Here is a 22,212-nt window from a genome sequence, read left to right on the forward strand (position 1 = left end):
GATAAACAACAGGTTTCTACTGTGTAGCACAGGGAACTATATTAAATATCTTGTAGTAACCTATAATGAAAAGGAATATATGTATGTATACGAATGAGTGAAACATGCTTTCAGCAGAAATTGATGCAACATTGTAAATGACTATACTTCAGTAAAAAAAAAAAAAGTGTGCTAGAAGACTTCCCCAATTTTACATGAATCCAAGAAATTAAGAGTTTAAAAATTTTGAATTTCAGCCTTGAATCACTGAGATTGTGTAATACCTGGATAGAGTTGCAGATATTAAGGCAGGAAACCAGTTTTTTTTACCTTCACAGAAAAGCTTTAATAAGAAAAGTGACCAAGAGTTTTTTTTTTCTTACACACTATATAATTAATGGAAAATTTAGCAGATGTGCAAAAATTAGGTAAGTATTGCTTTCAAATTTTCTAGTTTTTTGGTCTCCATGATTTAATTCATCACATGACTTCCAGTTTTTGATTTGGGGTTGTACAATGATGGTCTAAAATGATTAGGTAAAACTCTGTCCCTTATTAGCTGTAAGACCTTCAGCAAATAACCTTAATTTTCTAATACTCTATTTCCTAATTTCTATAACAAGAAAAATAATTATAACAATGTCTATCTTATAAGCTTGTTTTGAGGCTTAATAAAAAAATGCACGTGAGGTGGTTAGCACATACCTGGCACGTCACACTAGTTGATAAAGATTGGTTTAAAAGGGAAAGAGTCAGATGTTTTCTTGATTAAAGATTTGATTAAATATGACATATTCTCATATTAACCTGGAGAATATGGTGGTGTTTTACAGTCTCTGCTGCAGCAGGCCCTCTGCACACCACTGTTTCCTAAACATGACCATTATGTATAAGCTTGTCCTTCTCCTTTGGCCTTTTGATTATTTAACCTTACACTGTGGACAGAGATCAGGTCCCAGAGTGGTTCACTCATCCTGTCTATAACAAGTGAAGGCAGATCTGGACTTGTTCAATTATTAGATAGGAGAAACATATGAAACTCCACAACAATATTTTAAAACAAGGGAAAGCAGTATCAAAAGGAATAAGAGGATGGATGTATCTCTGAAAACCACCTACTTCAGGATCCAGAATAAGATTTCAGAAAATTGCTATCATCCATGGAGTACAAGAAAACATGGCACTATGAAGCGACCATAAGTTATGATGGAGAAGGAAATTTTGAAAATGAAAAGAAGAAAACTGAAAAAACAAAAACCAAAAAGCATTTAGACTCTCATACACTACTGGAGGGAGAGGAGAGGAAACAGACAGCCACTTTAGAGAACTGTTGGCCATTTCTTATAAAGTTAAATATACATCTACATATGACTCAGTAATTAAATTTTGGAGAAATTAACACATTTGCAAAGAGTTGTACAAGAATATAAGAGCTTTATCTGTAATAGCTCCAGACTAGAAATAATTCAAACACCTGCCAACAGGAGGATGGATAAGCAAATTGTGGCATATTTACACAATGAAATGCTAGCCAGCATTTTTTAAAAAAGAATCAATCACTGATATGGGTAAACCTAAAAAATATTCTGAAAAAAGCCAGGCACAAAAGAGCACACAAACTGTATGATTTCTGTGTGTATGAAATCCAGGGACCAGCAGAGCTAACCTATATTGATAGATATGAGAAAGTAGTTGCCACGGCTTGAGGGTGGGGGTAAGGAGGTGGGAATTGATGGGAAATGGCCATAGGGACCTTGCTGGAATGATGGAAATGATTAATATCTTGGTTTTTTTGAAAGGTTGTTAAATGGCTATATACAATTTTTAACATTCATCAAATTGAACACAAGTTCTGTAAATTTTATGATACCTTAATTATACTTCATGTTTGTTTAAAAAACAACAAACAAACCATGCAGGAATCTATGAGAAGTAGAATTATTGTTGTGGAAAATTAAATCAGTGGTGTGGAGAACAAAGCTGACCAAGGAGGTGTTTGAGAATGACCCACAGGGAGGGCAGGCCACACAGCGCCAACACATGGGATTCTTCTGCCCACGGATCCAGAACTAATGGAACTGATGGAATAATCAGAGCTTTGAAGGGTAAATCCCTGTATTCTAGGATAAACCATACCTGAACCGATTGTGGTAAAACATCTGAATTATAAAGAAAACAGTTCTAAAACAATGAAGTGGGGGAGAAGTCAGTTATCAGTAAAACAATTAAAAACCAATTTGGTTGCAGGTGTTTTTGTTGGCATACAAAATACCAAGAAGTTTTGAGACAAAGTGGTTGTTATTTAAGAATATTGTATCAGATTACATTCTCCCTCGTATGTGAAGGCAACAAAATTCTATATACAAAGGTTTGGCAAATACTCTCCCCATGAACTCTGTCAATGAATGAAGACAAAATGGAAGGTCATGGTATGGGGAAGTAATGGTACAACAGGATGTCAGGGAAGGTAAAAATAAGTAATAAAAAAATTGGAAAGTAGTTAAAAGTCAAAATCAAAAATGTATTTCAAGAAAATGTGTACAATGCTTAAAGTAATACCTTTTTTAAAAAAGACTATCAGACTATGAACTTTAAACTGCTCTAAAAACAGTCTTAACAACAAAATATAAAAACCAAAAAATCAAAATGGCACCATAAATCAAGAAGATTCCTGGGACCTGATTATATGATGCTATTTTTGAAACTGAGTGTCAGGTCCTTGAGTTTTGGTGTTATATTTTCCTTATATCACTTAAATGTCTCCAATATTTCATAAAATTTGAAAGTAATATATGGTCTGCAAAAAGGAATTTTCTAAGTATTAAAAATTATTCTATTTTCTGATTTTGTTAACAGAAACCAAGACATTTGGTTTATATGTAAAGTTGAAAGGATGAAAATGTATTTGGCAAGTAGGAGCAAAATTATAAGTATAAACTTCCTTATCTCAGAAAAAGGAGACAGCGAATTACCATAAAACAGTAACCTAAGTGACAAAAATATGGAACAAGTTTGCAATACCACCACCTCCAAATTCATCAAAATAACAACATACATGGAGCCAGGGTACCACTTTCTGGGGCCAAATTCCTATTCTAACTTATTTCAAAGCAACATTCTTTGATCAACTTGTAGACTCCAATCCAGTGATTACATGCTTTCTCAAAATCCATGCTTCCTTTCCTAATTTACCCATCTTAGATGCCAGAGTACATCACTATTATCATTCCCTTGGAAACTTCCTCATTTCTACTGTCCCTCTCATAAGCCCAACACCCTTGGTTGCCTCAACTATTCCCCTTCTCAGTGTCTGTGTCCAGAGCAGCTGGATGGTGCTGGAAAAAAATCCTTTAGTGGTTTTATTTTAAACGTTGCTCTCAAATTCCAAACGACCCTCAGCACTATCCCAATAGACAATTATGTTTCTCCAATATGCCCCATATTCTAACAGACTTATTTCTTCCTAAACCTTCTACCTCATATCATACACTCCTCACTTCCAGCTAAATGACCTTATCTCACAAGTCAGTGAGAAAATAGAAAGTCAGAAACCCTTCTCTCATCTTCCCACCACCAAATGTATATACCTTCCTCCATCTGCTTTCATTTTCTCTTCTTTTCCTTGCTACAGCTGAAAAAAAAAAAACTTCCAATCTAAGGCAAAAACTAAAATACCCTCAGGTGTGTTCTGTACTCCCTCCTCTCCCATGATCTCAGTAATCAGTTCCACTGGCCACTAACTCTCCTGCATCCTCATTATCTCCTCCCTGCTAGATCATTCCTATCAGCACACAAACATTCTCTAATATCTCCTGATCTTATGAGCAAAGACATGAAAAACCCTCTCTCAATAAGACGCCCTTTTCTGGCTCCTGCCCTACCTCCCTACTCCCCTTCACAGCAAAACTTCTTCAGTGAGTGGGTCCCCACACTGCTGCCCCTTCCTAGACACTCTTCTGTCTCTCCACCCACTTCAGCCTGGCTTCTCACCACCCTCCATCGTAACGATCCTTGTCCTTTCACCCCTGTGCTGTCACCACTGTGATCTCTTGTGCTGCCAGCTCCAAAGGACACCATTCTGTCCTCATCACACTGGGTTTCTTTGTCCAAACAGCCTCACCTTGGACTCCATGAAACCACACTGTTTTAGTTTCCCTTCTACCTCTCTTGCCTGCCCTTCAACATCTTCTCTGAAGGTCTCTTCTCTCCCTGGCCATTCAAGACCTTTCCTCAAGGCTCAGTCCTAGGCTCTCTCCTCTTTCCACTTTATACTTTCTTAGGAGTCATCATCTGCAGCCATGGCTTCACATGATTACATACATGTAGATGACTCAGATTTTCATATCCAGCCAAGACTCCTCTTTGAATTCCAAACCTGTATTTTCAGTTGCCTGCTTTTTCCTTTCTCTTTGTCCCTCCTCATAGAATCCCCAAACTTCATTATACCCTCAAACACATTTAAACTTGGTTCTCTTAAATGGCTCCCCGTTTTAGAGAATTCACTTTCTCAAGCTAGAACCTTGGACATTGTTTGGGGAACCTTCTCCTTTACCACTTCTCCATGTCTATGCCAGTCTAATGTCCAACCTCATGACTCCTTAATATCTCCTAAATCCATCCTTTCTTCCCATATCAACCCGCCCCCACCCAATGCAAGCTGCTATTTCTTCTTGCTTGAACTCCTGCACTAGCATCCTCATCAGTCTCATCTTCATCCTGGGCCCTTCTAATCCAGTCATCTCTTCTCAAAAGAATCACAATGAAAATATCACCATTTCATCCACTCCTGATTACCACCCTTCAGTGGGACTTTGAATACGCAAACTTCTTTGCAAGGCCACAAAGTTATGCATAGTGTCACATGTCTCCACCTCCCAGCCTCCTCTCACACTGCTTGTTCCTCCCTACAGTTGCACCATTTAATCCCCTCCGTGAATCATACTCCCTTCTACCAAAAGACCTTTGTGCATTCTGTTTCTCTGCCTGGAATGCCCTTTATGCCTCTCTTTACCTGGCTGAGTTCTCACTTTTGTCCTGGTTTAAATATCACTGCCTTAAAGAGGTCTTCTCTGACCATCCTGTCTAAATGGGCTTCCACCTCCATTTTTCTCTATCACTAACAGAACACAGTTTATAGTTAGTATATGTTTGTTTGTTTATATGCCTCTTTTCTTTTTCCTTCACTAGATAGTAAGCTTTTGTGGAGCCTGTAAGTTTTATTTAACAGTACTTAAGTGAATCAAGCACAAAGAAGGTGCTCAATAAATCTGAATGAATGCATAAGAAAACATATATAAAGTCACTTCCTTTTATCTTTCTGTTGTCCTCTAGCTCAAGTTTTTACTCTGTACAGTGTTATTAGCTTCTTATAAAAAGGTCCTGAAGCACAGAGAGTTCCACACAGGATCAACCCAAAGAGGAACACACCAAGGCACACAGTAATCAAATTGATAAAAATAAAGGACAAGGAGAAAATATTAGAATCAGCAAGAGAAAAGTAACAAATAACATACAATGGAACTCCCATTAGGTTATCAGCTAATTTTTCAGCAGAAACTACAGGCCAGAAAGAAGTGGCATGATATATTTAAAGTGATGAAAGGGAAAAATTTAGAACCAAGATTACTCTATCCAGCAAGGCTCTCTCATTCAGATTTGATGGAGAAATCAAAAGCTTCACAGATAAGCAAAAGCTAAAAGAATTCAGCACCATCAAATCAGCTTTACAACAAATGTTAAAGGACTTCTCTAGTCAGACTACAAGAAAAGAACAAAAAGAAGAGAAAAAAAGACCTACAAAAACAAACCCAAAACAATTAACAAAATGTCAATAAGAACATATGTATCGATAATTACCTTAAATGTAAATGGATTAAATGCTCTGACCAAATGACATAGACTGGCTGAATGGATACAAAAACAAGACCCATATATATGCTGTCTACATAAGACCCACTTCAGAGCTAGAGACACATGCAGGCTGAAAGTAAGGTGATGGAAAAAGATATTCCACGCAATTGGAAACCGAAAGAAAGCTGGAGTAGCAATACTTCTATCAGACAAAATAGATTTTAAAATAAAGACTGCTAACAAGAGACAAAGACGGATACTACATAATGCTCAAGGGATCAATCCAAAAAGAGGATATAACAATTATAAATATATATGTACCCAACATAGGAGCATCTCAGTACATAAGGCAGTTGTTAACAAACATAAAAGAAGTCAACAATAACATAATAGGGACATTAACACCTCACTTATGTCAGTAGACAGATCATCCAGACAGAAAGGAAATACAGGCCTTAAATGACACGTCAGACCAGATGGACTTAATTGATATCTATAGAGCATTCCATCCAAAAGCAGCAGAATACACATTCTTTAAGCGCACATGGAACATTCTCCAGAATCGACCACATGCTGGCCCACAAAGCTAGCCTCAGTAAATTTAAGAAAACTGAAATTGTACTAAGCATCTTTACCAACCACAATGCTATGTTAGAAATCAACTACAAGAAAAAACTGTAAACACATGGAGGATAAACAGTATGCTACTAAACAACAAATGGATCACTGAAGAAATCAAAGATAAAATCAAAAAATACTTTGAGACAAATGAAAACAAAAACACAGTGATCCAAAACTTCTAGGACACAGCAAAAGCAGTTCTAAGAGGGAAGTTTAGCGATAAAAGCTGACCTCAGGAAACAAGAAAAATCTCAAGTAAACAACCTAACCTTATATGTAAAGAACCTAGAGAAAGAACAAACCAAACCCAAAGTTAACAGAAGAAAAGAAAGCATGAAGATTACAGGAGAAATAAATGAAATAGAGACCAAAAAAAAAAAAAAATCAATGAAACTAAAAGCTGGTTCTTTGAAAAGATAAATGAAATTGATAAACCTTTAGTCAGACTCATCAAGAAAAAAAGGGAGGGGGCCCAAATTAATAAAATCAGAAATGAAAAAAGAAGTTACAACCAACACCACAGAAATACAAGGGATCATAAGAGGCTACTATGAGCAACTACACATCAACAAAAGGGATAACCTACAAGAAATGGACAATTTCTTATACAGGTACAATCTGCCAACACTGAACGAAGAAAAAATAGGTAACATGAATAGACCAATTACCAGTACTAAAATTGAATCAGTAATTTAAAAACTCCCCAAAACAAAAGTCCAGGACCAGAATTCACAGGTGAATATGAATATTTATTTTGGTAAATACAAAATATTTAAAGAAGAGTTAACACCTATTCCAAAAAATTGCAGAGGAAGGAACACTTCCAAACTCATTCTATGAGGCCATGATCACCCTTATACCAAAACCAGAAAGAGATCAATGGAACAGGATAGAAAGTCCAGAAATAAATGCACACACTTATGGTCAATTAACCTACGACAAAGGAGGCAAGAATATACAATGGAGAAAAGACAGTCTCTTCAATAAGTGGTGCTGGGAAAACTGAACAGCTACCTGTAAAAGACTGAAATTAGAACAGTCTCTAACACATATACAAAAATAAACTCAAAATGGATTAAAGACTTAAATGTAAGACCGGATACTATAAAACTCCTAGAGGAAAACATAGGCAGAACACTTGGATATAAATAACAGCAATATATTTTTTGAGCCAGTTCCTGAAGTAATGGAAATAAAAGCAAAAACAAACAAACGGGACCTAATTAAACTTAACAGCTTTTGCACAGCTAAGGACACCATCAACAAAATGAAAAGACAACCTATACAGAATGGGAGAAAATATCTGCAAATGATGCAACCAACAAGGGACTAATTTTCAAAATATACAGACAGCGCATACACCTTAATATCAACAAAAAAGAAGCAACCCAATCAAAAATTGGGAAGAAGACCTAAACAGACATCTCTCTAAAGAAGACATCCAGATGGCCAACAAGCACATGAAAAGATGCTCAACATCACTAATTGCTAGAGAAATGCAAATCAAAACTACAATAAGGTATCATCTCACACTGGTCAGAATGGCCACCATTAAAAAGTCCACAAACGATAAATGCTGGAGAGGGTGTGGAGGAAAAGGAACCCTCCTACACTGTTGGTGGGAATGTAAATTGGTGCAGCCACTGTGGAGGACAGTATGGAGGTTCCTTAAAAGATTAAAACAGACTTACCATATGATCCAGCAATCCCACTCCTGGGCATATACCCAGAGAAAAATATAATTCAAAAAGACACATGCAACCCAGTGTTCATAGCCACAATATTTACAATAGCCAAGAAATGGAAACAACCCAAATGACCATCAACAGATGACTTGATAAAGAATCTGTAGTATAGATATACAGTGGAATACTACTCAGCTATAAAAAATAATAAAATAATACCACTTGCAGCAACATGGATGGACCTGGAGATTGTCATTCTAAGTGAAGTGTTCTAAGTGAAGTAAGCCAGAAAGAGAAAGGAAAATGCCGTATGATATCACTTATATGTGGAATCTTAAAAAAAAAAAAAAGGACACAAATGAACTTATCTACAAAACAGAAACAGATTCACAGACACAGAGAACAAACTTATGGTTAGCAGAGGGGAGAGGGGATGGGAAGGGATAAATTGGGAATTCAAAAATTGCACGTCCTGGGGAGTGATGGAAACGTTAGCTATCTTTATTGTGGTAGAGGTTTCATTGGTGTATACATCTATTGAAATTCATCAAATTGTACATTTGAAATATGTGTAGTTTGTTGTTCAGGAACCATACCACAATAAAGATGTTAAAAAAAAAAACCAGTCTTTATGTTGGCTCTGGCAAGCAAGTGATAGTGCCATTCTTTTTCATGACAGTAGAGAGGGCATGGGGTTAGGGAACAGATTTCTAAGAAAGACCACCCATTTTCCTCCCTCGACCATTCCACCATGCAGTTTCTACCCTTTGGTCCTCATTCCCCAGCCCTTACCTTATTTAACTGAATTTCCTCAATAACTGTTAAGACAGATGATGTTATTTATATTTTCTGAGAAAACTGAGGGTCATCAGTACTAAGTAACTGACCAAAGACCAACAAAGCAAAAAAAGTTCCAAATCCACAGTCGAGAGTCTGCCTACATTACAACTGCTGCAGAGGGATGAGGAAGCTTCCCGGGCTCAGCTCAACGGGGAGGGATCAGGATGTTAGTATCACAATGGAAATTCCTAAGAGAAAAGCTTGACTGTTACGCATACGGTCCTGACTAAATACCATTGTTGGCTGGTCCAGGGTTCATTCTTTCATCCACCCAGTATTGTTCCTCTGTTGGGACTTCATTAACAACAACCAGAAGAATATGGAATGATTAAGTCAGCAACATAAGACGGCTCTAGAAATTTTCTCAATAAATTAGAGCATTGTTTCCAAATCTATCCTTATTCTTTCAAAATGGATAGTTTTGATTAGATATCGAGGTAGAGACTACTTTCTGTCATATTTTATAAAACCTGTTATAAAAGTATTTAAATCTTCCATCCTCACACCATCTTAATAGCATTGCCTTGCTTCTGTTTCCTTCCAGTCTTTATCCACATATTTTGAAATACTTATTCAGTCTTCCCATTTTTCCACACCAGGCAGTGATATCATTTTATTCTGCCTTTAGACTCAATACGTTCTTTGTTCTAGTAACAAAGAATTGGTAGACAAAGTATTTCAAAGTTTAACGTGCATTATTCCCAAATCATTTGTTTTCTTAGTTTGATGCTATGACAAAATGAAGGTAGAATGAATGGCTATTGTTTATTAAAGTGGACTAATAATTAAGTCCGTGAATAAAACTTGTCAAGGAACTGAATGATTCTCTGGCAATACTGTTCTGGTTAAAGAATAGTATTTTCTAAAAAAATTATCATACAAGTTTCTCTAAAGACATGTAAGACAGGTGAACATAAAGTTAAACTGCAATCTAGGATTATTACTTAGTAGGCTGTTCCTTTTGATCCTTCTGGTACATACAGGCACTAACAATTATATGTGTCTACCTAGAAATGACAGGAGGAACCCTTGAAATATAGTGTATTTTATTAGCTGTAGATGTACTCTCCCTCTAATAAAACATGTTAACTTACTTGACATTTATTTATACAAACTCATTTAATAAATTCTACATTCATTCTTGTCAAAGGTAGTATTTCAATTTAATTATGATTAGGGGCTTATTTAAATCACTATAAAAAATCTCATTCCTCATCTAATGACGCCAGTGACAAATATAAAGCTGTCTACAGCAGCACTGCTCATTTATTACACTAATTTTCCAGAATATATAACTTCATTGTAAAAGCTTTTCCTGAAAAATTATGAAAGAAGTAGCTTTTTAATTCCTAAAGTTCTCATCTGAATTAGAATAGAGTTAGGACAAGTTTTTAGAACACAGAACTGTGAGCTTATTTTAAATCTCATGTTATCTAAATTATCTTTAGAACATTGTGGTCATATCTGACCAATTTCTGTGAGAGTTTAAGGAATATTCAGAGATGCTTTTTCTCTTTATTAAACATTTGGGCATTGTACTGGGTTGAACTGTGCTCCACCTCCCATCTCCCAAAAAAAGAGATGTCTACCAGGAACATGTAAATGTGATCTTATTTGGAATAAAGGTCTTTGCAGATGTAATTAAGGCAAGGAGCTTAAGATGAAGTCATTCTGAATTAGGGTGAATCCAATGATGACTGTCCTTACGAGACAGACAGGGAGAGGCACATAAAGACAGAGGGAAGAAGGCCATGTGAAGATGGAGGCAGACATGGGAGTTACACTGCCACAAGCCAAGGAATGCCAGGAGCCACCAGAAACTGACAGACGCCAGGAAAGAGTCTTCCTAGAGCCTTTGTAGGGATTGTGGCCCTGCTAACACTTTGATTTAAGGCTTCTGCCCTTCAAAATTGTAAGAGAAGAAACTTCTGCTATTCCAAGCCACCACGTATGTGTATGGTAATTTGCTGCAGCAGTTCTAGGAAACTAATACAGATACATTTGAAACTAACTGGAGGTTCTGAATTCCTTTAAATGTTACTCTGTCTATTCTGTGTTTGTAGACCAGATCTTTTCTTTGAAGTATATTAAAGACTGAATATCTGTCACTAAAGACAAAAACCACCTAATATACCTAATATTTTATTTATCTCATAAGGTTACTGTTTTGGCTTTATTTTATCAACCACAGATGTGGCTGGTGGTTATTCATCGTCCATGCTTGATGCAATCAGAAGAGCAGTGATGGTTTCCAATACCCTTTCAATTAATAAGATAAATGCAAAAAGCCTCACCCTCAAAGAGGTCTTCAGACTAGCTACTCTTGGAGGAAGCCAAGGTAATGATCATTTTATTTCTCTCTTGCACAGTGTACAACCATGTCAGTCTGTGCCTCTGACTGCAGTATAAGGGCACATGACAGTGGCGTCAGCATGGCATCCTGTGCTCATGATTGTCACATCTCACATAACATACCCAAAATTTAGCAAGTAAAGTACATGTTTAAGCATGTGGTGGAGGCATCATTCTTTTGGCAAGTTCCCTGTTTTTGGCAAAAGAGATGTTCAGTATGCAATTATATTGTTTTAATGGATACCTGCATTGCTCATATGCATGAGTTCTTTAAAACCATCAGCTTTTTCCATTGAGTCAAGTAACACACTCTCTATTGGCCTAAGTAGTAATACTAATAATAATAGCCATGAATCTTGTCATGTGATAGGCACTATGCAACATGCTTTCTGCATGTTATTATTTAATCCTCAGAGCCACTGTTATTAATTCCATTTTACCAGCTAGGGACCTGAGTGAGGGTTATATACCTATTAAGCTACTGTGTGCCATGATTTGAATCCAGAAAATCTGGCACCAGAGTGAAGGTTCTTACCCACTGCCTTCCATTGTGGTAACTTCCTGAATAAATCTCAGCTTAAACCATGTATTTTGTTGATATATTTAAGTATATTAATCACTCGAGCCTCTTTAAAAGGAGAAAGATGTAAAAATATAGTTGGTTGATATGCAAATATTGTTGATCAGCTTTTCCCAGTTTTCACATGTAACTATTTTTATGGAAAAATAGAAATTGTTAATTGTACTACTTCCAGTCACTTTAGTATACAGTATAATCTGGATAGATGACGGTGAACATAGCATGAAACCTTAAGTAGCAAGAGAGAAATAACACAGATCTTGAGAGGTGTACATTTTTTATATATTTTAATTTTTTTACATTTCTGATATATACCCTAGATCTTAGAAATGAAGGACAATGGAGGCCAAGAGTATCCTGGGAAGAGAAACTTCCTGGCTCTTCTTTGAATGTTCCAGGCTGTGATGAATGCCATAAAGGACATTTCAAGAAAAACAAGTAGAGGTCATGCTCTTTGCATTTCCCTAAGTCTATGATTTCATTTTCTGAAGTTCCAAGTTTTAAAAGTTCCATTATTTTAGCAACTGTGACACTCCCCACTGCCACCCCACTTTCACATCTGAGTTCAAGAAGTTGTCCTACCACCTTATTTTCATGGTATAAACATCTTGTATTTAAAAAGTGCTTTTTTTTAATTCTAGGCTCTCTGTGAGTTGTTTCTTCAGGATCCTGTGTCTGACCAGGCCGGCGTGGGGTGCTTACCACATCATTTCTACCTTGCTGTGTAGCTTTCAAATCTATTTTCTGGGCTGCTGGGGTTACTGCCAGGGAATTTCTTTTTCCTTAGCTTGTGTTTCTATGAGAGTCTGAGTGAAATGAGATGAATGGACCCTTGTTTAAAGTTGGCATCTTCCCAGCTTTACATTCACTCTCAAAATCAAGACATGCATAAATCACCTTCACAAAGCCATCACTGCTCATCATTTGCTCCAAAGACAGCAAAACTGCATTTCCTAAAATGCACTTGAGTTGCCTACCAGCCCAGCTGGGCCTCTCTGCAGTAATCTGAATTTAGGTCAATTTACAAATTCACTGAGAGTAGTATCTTTCTGGTTAGTTCATGCCTGAACTCTCCAGGTTCTTACAAATAGTCCAGTTAGTTCACAAACCCTGGCAAATGAACCTGGTTATCTGACCTATTAAACATGCAACAATTTTCTGCTGAATATAGTCATCAAAAGCTCATGTTTATCATGCTTCTTTGTCAAGGGCAAAACGAAGTAGAGTGTGATCACTGAAGGAGGAAAAAATTTCCAGTGATTTTCTGCTGCATTCAGTTCTTCCTCACACAATCAGTAGAAGTCACCTAACTGCTTTTAACATTTCCAATTATGTTTGCACCCCTGTCTTCCTATAAGAATTCTTTAGCTAAAAAGTTTTTCTTTTCTGAGAATAAAAGAGTTACCCTTTAAATAACCATTTAAGAACAAGGAGAACATCTAAGTCAGTGCTTAGAGCATTGCCAGAAGACTTCTGGGTATCCATACACAGAAATATAACGTAGCATGTATTGTCTAACAGGAATATGGGATCTAATATTCTCACTTGGGACTGTATCCTGACAGCGACAGAACACAACGAATACATGTAACAATTCAAATAAACAATGCTGCACTCCAGTTGGTACACTCTATTCAGATTTACAGGCTTTGAGGAGCTTTAAATTCAGTATCTTCATTGACCAGGAAAGCCAACTACCCTTATCTTCTGAAACTAAACCATAAAACTGAGATGTTCTTCCTCCATGTCCACAATTCACAGAACACGAATTTTAGCTATGAGATGGATCAAGCCAATAGATGTTACTGACCTATGCCCTATTTTAGAAAATCATTCTTCTCTGGCAATCAGAAAATCTTTAAGGTTACAGAGAATTTAATCTGCTTTCAAAGCACTGGTGCTCTTGAGTTATGAGGATCTATTTACTTTCAGAAGTGAATTTTTTCTATTCAAAAGGTTTAAACTAAGGAACTTATGATGGATATGTCTGCATTGACAGATATGCAAAAGAACAATTATTTTTTGTTTATTTGAGGTTCATTTCATAGCCACAAAAATAGATCTTGTCGGCTATTTCATAGAACAAAAAGAACAAAAAAAGCAAGGAAAGGAACTGGAATGTCAGTAGGAGAATAGGAGGGAAAAAAGATACATAAATTGTCATGTTTCTCAGAGGGATGAATGGAAATCAGAGACCAGCAGGGCTGTGAAGGGCCCTGACAGAGCTGAAACAGACAGACACCATCAGAATTACGATCATGGTGATGAGGAGAACTTCTTTTATTCTCAGATTTTGCTTTCCCTGTGCTTATTCTGCTTTCTGTAAGTTGAAGTCTTGCAACCTATTGGAATGCTTCACTATTAAGATCCTAACTTTTTTCTAGTGACAAGTTAGCAGATTCTGTCCTTGCAAACTGGGGCACTTGCATGGTCTGACGGCTCGAAATCCTGACTGTTTATTAATTTATTCCACCCTATAGCCCTGGGGCTGGATAAAGAGATTGGAAACTTTGAAGTGGGCAAGGAATTTGATGCCCTCCTGATCAACCCCAAAGCATCTGACTCTCCCATTGACCTGTTTTATGGGGATTTCATTGGTGATATTTCTGAGGTACGTAAAAGGAAGTTGATCAAAAGGCATTTATTTCATGAACTAGTCACAGCAGCTTCCCGATAGAAAAAAAAAATAAGACACTGGAACATTTTAATGGAATGCAGGAGAATCTTAAAAGAGAAGCTAGGTCCTTTTAAGTTATAGTTTCATGACAATAATGGTATTAAGGAAACAGTTGTATTTTGAATATATTTGTATATTTGAAGGTATCTGTCCATAAGAAGCCACAGTACTGCTATCCCTTACTGAACCCACTTGTGATGTGCCAGACGGCATAGGATTAAGTACTTTCATACATCATTTTTGTTTAATTACCAGAGCAACTATTATGAGAAGCAGGTGCTATTAATATTGTCATGAGGCTTAAGGGAGGTTAAGTGATTTACCAAAGGACTCATGGCTAGTAATTAGTAAGTAGTAGACAGTTTGGATTCCATCCCAGGGCTTTCTAACTTCTGGAGTCTGCGCTCTTGACCACAATGCTACACTGATTTTCTTAATTTTAAGAAAATGAGTTTTATAACTTTGTTCCTATTATTATAAAATGTTTTTCCATGTATAAACTGGTCCTTCTTACTTTAATAACAATTCTTTGTGAAATACTGTTTTTCTTAATGTGATCCTAAATATAACACATTGAAGTTTTTAGAAGAAAGATGCTGGATTATTTGAAGGTGATACCATTAGTTACTTTCATATTACTTATTCTGTTACTTTTTTTTATTAGAATGAGTTTCTGGGAATAGGTCCCACTCATCCAGGCATTTTTGAGTTATATATCTCTTGAAATATTTAAATTATTATATTAAATTAAATTCTTTGATTTATGTAACACTTTTCCTCTGAAGATTTCAAGGTTAAGAACTTTCAGGCAATGGAAAACATTTGTTAATAGTTTTTTTTTTTTTTTTTAAGGCAAAAGCCCATTGCTTTCTCATTAATAAAAGCAGGTTTCGGGGTGTTCAGTGCAGCTTAGGTGAGACAGTGACTGATAGCCATAGAAGCCAGCTCCTGTGAGTAGACTTAGGTCTTTTTGGCCATAGTTTATTTAGCATTTTGACTTGGGATACTGGGTTGTTAGTGACAAATAATTTCTTCCCCTTCACCCTTCCTGCCTGGCTCTGTTATTGGAATAGCCATCAGTGTATCCATTTCTGGGACCAAGTTCTAGCCAGGCTAAGAAAAATAACACAGCAGAGAAAAATAATTTTCAAATGGATGGATTATGTGTCTTGTATCAAGATCTTTTTAGGGCTTTAATTCAAAATATTATCACTGTAGCTCCTTACTAGGGAATGCAAGACTAAAGTAATTCAAATGTGTAAATGCAAAAAGACATTGATTAACCAAGGTAGCATCTTTTATGTAAATATATAAATAATTTTGGGCACAGAAATGTACAACCAACACATTTTTCTCTGTGGGTTTAGCCACCATTTCATTAATATATATGTTTACAAAAGAAAAAAAACGTTTAGGAAAAAAATTTTAATAGATTTTGCCATTGAGAAATAAATTTATATTTCTGGGTTCTGCCAACTACTATAGGCTGTATATTTAGTTTTGTAAATGCACAAAATATTATTTCTTATTATTACTTTTACTTTTCACTTTAGGCTGTTATCCAGAAGTTCCTCTATCTAGGTAGGTAGATACATGTCTTTATGCTAAATAAAATCTTTGTCTCTTAGGGTATGCTCTCTGCATTTACTGTACCATATGTTAAACCCTATGTGCGATCATTTGCTTTGAATCTTTTTTTTTAAACATTCCTCAGCATTGAGCACAATATTTAAAGGCACTATTTGAAATGAATATGCTCCTCTAGATCATACAGTCCTAAGTCCTAACCCGAGGACTGGCCGGCCAGAGGGGAGCGAGCTCCCTCCCTCCTGCACTCGCTCTGTGCCCCGCAGTCTGCCCTACCATGTTGTATCTGTGATAAGTATGTGATGGAGTCTTGCCACATGTGCTTTTTAATGTCCTCACATTCAGTTCTAATCATTGAGATAAGTAAATAGTGTGGAAGATTCTGCTCTTCCACTCTGCTGAGTGAGCTCTGAGTCCTGAGTGAACTTCGGATGGGAGAGACACACCTTGTATTTCTTATGAAAGCTCAATTCTGGCAGGCCCTTTATCTCACCATGCTGAGTAGGATTCTGGGGCATAAAATAAGCATTTCCTTTACAACTGGGGCTGGAAATGGGAACCACTCACTTCAGCTGAAAGGACAGCTTGGGTGCCGATTCAGCTTCATGTGAATTCTGCTTTAAATGCATATTTCAGACCCTAATCCTCAGATTAGAGGTAGCATCTTCTATTGGTCGTGTCTCCCCATTCAGGTTGTAAACAATCTGAGAGGGAAAGGGCAGCTTTTTGTATTTTCTCAAAAGTATTTTTTGTTTTTACATTCTTCCCAGGGACAATTAAAATACTTACTGATACAAAAACACTTTATAAATGATTGCTTGATTTTTCTTTCAGGGGATGACCGAAATATTGAGGAGGTTTATGTGGGCGGAAAGCAGGTGGTTCCCTTTTCAAGCTCAGTGTAAGACCCCTGCTTCTGCGAGTTCTCTTGGGATGACGTGGTTCTGCGTCTCCCTTGTGCCCAGGCGGAGTTGGAAAGTCAAAACGTAGTACCTTTTCTTGGAATGACTATCTCCTTCTGTGTCTAGTTACAGTACTCACTTGACAAATCGTTGGAAGGAAGTTGTGCTAATTCTCAACTCTCTGGTTGGGAGGATTAAAATTTTTTCCTTTTTGAGCTGTTCAGATTTACTTTAAAGCTCAAACATAAGGGAATGTTATTGCTGGTGGTGTTCTGATGATGAGATTTAAATAAATCTATTTCACATTTGGAAATGTGGAGAGAAGAGATATTCCTATAACGCTAGATATTTTGAGCTAATAAATGTGAAAATTAGAAAACAGAAAATGAACCAGTGAGTATATTTTTATGAGAGAAAAAGACTATAAACAAATGTTGGAAAATCACTTCAGATTGTGTTTGAAAATTATATACTGAGCATACTAATTTAAAAAGAGAACTTGTTGAATTTTAAAATGTGCTTCTAGATTGACCTTGTGTTCTGGAAATTTGAATTTAATGGAATTTGCATTTCAGAGACATGTTATTGTTGTGCTTTCCCTTCTTTGGGGATGAAATGTCAGAAATTGAATGCCACATGCTTTCTTAATATAGTTCTGTGCTTCAAAGTGTTTGACAGAAGTTGGATATTAAAGATTTAAAGTCTCTTAGGAATATTATTCACATAACTACGTGCCATAAATAGCTGTACTTCTGTGTACTTTAAAAATCACCTTAATGTATAACCGTGTGATGCTATTATTGCTTCAGTTTTGTTAGAAGAGAAACAAATCCCATACTCCACTCTTGTGTAGACCGGAGCCTTCATAAACTGGGGCAAATTCTAGGCACCCAGGAGCTGACACTACTAAAGGGAAGGGTGTCACTGCAATGACATATTCTCCCCAAGAACTATGCCATAGTTGCTGGAAATTTCATACACAGATGTCAGCCTGTCAGTACTTTAAAATGAAGGACAAATCCTATTAGACAAATATTATTAAAAATCTTTAAACGTTGCACTGTACATTGTACATTGCATATTGAAAGCACTCTATTTTTCAATTTTCCCCTTTTGTCTCTTTAATCCTTAATAATTTTCAGGACATTAGAATTTTAGGATAATGAAAAATACATAGATGTCCCACTAATGTTTATATTAATAGGACTTAATCTGTAGTAGACATCTGGGAGCAGTAAACAAAGCAAAGAGTGTTTTTATGCTTCCTGGCTAGTATAATATGCTTTCCCATAACCTGGAATTAAAGACAAATTATGACTTCATGATAAATCCTTAAAAAGTACTGATGTGAATGTTATTTAAGTATTAATTTAATTCCAAGTACTATAAACCAACAAGGAAAAGGAGTAAATTTTCTTAATGTAACACTCACACCTAGGGCTTAGGTTAGGGTGTAGTGCGACTCCTACTATCACCTCACAGTAGAGAACTTCACGTAATGCAGCTAACTCCCTAGCTACAGAACTCAGAACAAAACTCCTTCCTGGGTACTACAGATTTTATTCTCACATAGTCATGCTAATTCAGCAGTAATTTACTGAGTCCCTGGTGCCCTCCTGGGGAAGCACTTTTAGATTTGTGTATACACTACACTTAAAGATGGAACAAATTTGGGGTCTTAAAAAAAAAAACAACAACAACTGAGTTTGTGTGGGGGGTATTAATTAAGTAACTCAACTTAAATAAACCCAGTCTCCAGTCTCTGTCTATTTCCAGAATTTCTAATTCCTCAGCCGTGTCTAAGATGTCCCGCTGAATTTCTCTCCATTTCTTTATAGTGTCGGCAAGTGTTTTCTGCTCTATCTCCCAGTCCCTGACAAGGGAAATTTGTTTCCTGGAGTCTAACCCACACGAGTGGGCCTAGGAAGCTGGCTGACATGTGCAAGATCCACTAATAGGCAGCAGCTATTCCAGGCCTTTGCAAGATCCTATGCTTTTCCCTTCCTTAAGGGTGTACATTTTGATACATCAGTTTTCATTTAGATTTAGGACTCAAATGCAGTCAACATAGATAAGTGTAGCATCAGAAGCTATGGAAGAATGGCCATATACAACTAATCTGTCAAATGTTAAATTTAGTCCTGATAGTATGTTAAAACCTGAAATATCTTTTCTAGTAAAAATAGAACGTGTTGAAATGTTTATATGTACTTTTATCTCCCTGAATCGCTTATAACTTAGGTGTTTTATTTCCCCAAGTGCAGTGTTGCTGAATGTTGCATGTGCTTTCTGTGGTACTGCAGGCACTAGCCATACACGTGCCCAGATGTTCTGCACTTTGAAGTGTTGCCTTTGCTTCATGTAAATTGACTTTCTGAATTGCAGAGAGGCAGTATTCCAAGCCAATCCTATTTGTCACTTTATGTTTGAATATTTTGCTCTCTGACAGGAAAGGAAGAATTAAAACTTCTTCTCAGCCCCCTCACCCTACCCTGCACTATTTGCCTCAGGTTTCATGATACTTTTAATGGAATACACTTTAACAGGTAAAAACATATTCAATAATATGGACTGTCATGCATTTAAAAATACTTTTGCAACCAGAACACAAAAGCAGGCTAATCAGCTAAGGCGAATTTAATTTTCAAAAGAAAATGAAATACAGGATTAGGACAGGAGAGGCTGTCCAGGTAACTGTAAACTGAGACTGAGGAAACTCTGTCCCTTATTTATGCTTCCAGCTTCTTCTGATTTAATTGTCAAAGGTTTTAGAATCCAAGGGAGTATCTCGGAGTAAGCTCCCTTCTTGCCAGGAGGTCTTTCTAAATTGACATTGTGAGTGCTGAGCCCCACCGTATCTCTTTTTCATTTCTGTGAGAATTCTGTACCGTCAGGGAAGAAAGGCGGTGGGGAAGCACCTCTGTTATGCTTAGCTGATGTGAAGTGTGCCCTTGAATAGCCCTGTTGGCAGCTACGGGTGAGATCTCAGAAGGGAAATATAATGGCTGTGAGATCCAACAATGTACTTTGGATCTTCACTCCCTTCCAGACTCTTCTTATTCCTAATCTTTCATCCCAGAATCAGACATAAGGAAAGCTTTAAAGGCAAGCTGGGAAGCACATTTTATCAGTCCTACCTTGTGCTATACATGGAAGATGTCCCAAATTGGATGCTTCTGTAACCTAGTGGGCAGAGATAATGCTGCCAAAAACATTCACGTGTTTAAAAAGTGTTCTGAGTTATTATGAGGTGGACTAAAAAATGTGTTACGGACAATGTCTTGAAGTAATTTTCAAATTTGTGAATTGCTGTGAAATTTTAAGGTGTTTCTTTTACTTTGCAACTTCAGGTCTACTTAGCCAACTTTAGGTATGACTTTGGACCCTGATTTTTTTTTAATGTCTCTAAAGGAAAAGCATGGGAAGAAGTGCACCAGTGTGTGGACACTTGCTGGAAGCCCTGGCATTGGGCACATGCATGTTTTCATGCCCAGCCACCATTCCCTTCCCCTCCGACAGCCCTGAGTTTGAGAAACTAAGAGGTGAGGGGTTAGTTTGTACATCTGGTCCAAATTTAGTGAAATGCAAAAGTTGAACAGGCCATTGATAAAACTAAATGTAAATTCCAAGATGGTTTCCACAGTCTGGGGTTCAAGTGACTTGAGTAGCAGGTGTTATGTGGTGTTGATTTACCTGTTCACCTCCTGCTCAGAGGCCTGTCAGAAAGCTTTCTTTATCCAAAACCACCTTACATTGTGTTAAAACTTCTATTTGCTGCTCTTAAGAATATATCTATGTACGTATTCATGGGGACATCTTTCCTCAATATTTGTATGATTTGCTTATTGTTCTGTGCTGAGTGAGCTCCTTTGTGATTCAGACAAAAATAAATGAGATTTTTGTGTTTACATTTTTTGTTGTTGTGAGTTCTGTCAGTCTGATAGAAGGGGGATTAATCTTATAATGTTTTTCTCCTTTTAACGTGAATTTAAAAAGACAGACAGGGTCAACTGTATAGTGACAGATGGAAACTAAATTTTTGGTGATGAGCATGCTGTAATGTATACAGAAGTAGAAATATAATGTTGTACACATGGACCTTATGTAATGTTTTAACCAATGTTATTGCAATTAAGAAAAGAAATATCATAAGACTGCTTTAAAAAACCCAAAAAAGACAAAACAGAACATTTAGCTGTGGGCCAACATGTATCTGCCATCCTATAATAGTCACTGTACATAGCTCTTAAAAATTAAGCTATTGCTACAATGTTCAGCCCTTTAGAATCAGATTGCTACTGCCTTTGATTTCAGCAGAGTTGGAATTTCCTATTTTCTAAGCCACAACCCAGAGTGAGACATGCACTTCAACATCAAGAATTAGTTCACATACACACACATGTGCGTATGTATTGAAAATAAAAGTCTCCGCAAAGTAATACTTTCTCCATTTGTGATGCCCTGGGCTCTTTTCTAGTCTGTTCTATTCTATTCTCTGTAATTTTTTTTATGCTGATAGTGAGTTCCTAAATTGGTTCCTCGAACATCCAGTGGGTCGTCACCTGCAGTGTGGAAGCAGTTTCCAGGGCCTCTTGAGCTGTGTACTTTAAGTGTCCATGACTCCATTCTGTGATTTGGCTGTGACATGAATGCCTGCCTTAGACTCGTGAGGACTAAATAAAACAATAAATAGCCAGCACTTACGACAGCGTCTAGGACAGAGTGAGTACTCACTGTATGATGGTTATTATTTTGAACATGAATACAGACTGAACAGAAAGAAAAATAATTTAAAATGTATTGTTACCAGTTTTTTAGAATCAAAACCAAGTGATATTAAGGATCTCTCTGTACATAAAAATATTCTGTAAAGATTAAATCTGATTTTTTCCAGCACTACTATGTTCATTAGTTTTTATTTAGAACATGGAGCCTAAGAGAGCAGCAGATTTGGTCTATAAATTCTCAATGTTCCAAGAAACTTAATAAGCACCTTTTTTTTCTTCCTAAAAAAAACAACTTAGTCAAAATACCCAGAAGAGAATGTTCATGTGCATAATGTAGCAATAATGGGTCACTAATTTGCACATTGTGGGCACAGAGTTTGGTGACAGGCAGTTAACAGACATATGTGAACTA

At 36.8% G+C, this 22,212-nt stretch overlaps 1 protein-coding gene across 5 annotated transcripts in view; it reads left to right on the forward strand.

Annotated features, from left to right (window-relative positions):
* GDA (guanine deaminase) overlaps positions 1 to 21,878 on the forward strand; it is an 87,752-nt gene extending 65,874 nt beyond the window's left edge. For 2 of the 5 annotated variants that reach the window (XM_064490274.1, XM_010999942.3), the window contains 4 exons: positions 11,167 to 11,313; positions 14,388 to 14,518; positions 16,138 to 16,165; positions 17,006 to 18,994. In XM_064490274.1, the coding sequence (XP_064346344.1) occupies positions 11,167 to 11,313; positions 14,388 to 14,518; positions 16,138 to 16,165; positions 17,006 to 17,076 (377 nt within the window). In that variant the 3' untranslated portion in view covers positions 17,077 to 18,994. Of the gene's footprint in view, positions 1 to 11,166; positions 11,314 to 14,387; positions 14,519 to 16,137; positions 16,166 to 17,005 lie in introns of all 5 variants that reach the window. The other 3 variants (XM_064490275.1, XM_064490273.1, XM_064490276.1) reach the window with 3 other exon arrangements.
* Positions 21,879 to 22,212: the final 334 nt, after the last annotated feature.

This window comes from Camelus dromedarius, chromosome 10 (assembly GCF_036321535.1).
Source record: "Camelus dromedarius isolate mCamDro1 chromosome 10, mCamDro1.pat, whole genome shotgun sequence".
Classification (NCBI taxonomy): domain Eukaryota; kingdom Metazoa; phylum Chordata; class Mammalia; order Artiodactyla; family Camelidae; genus Camelus; species Camelus dromedarius.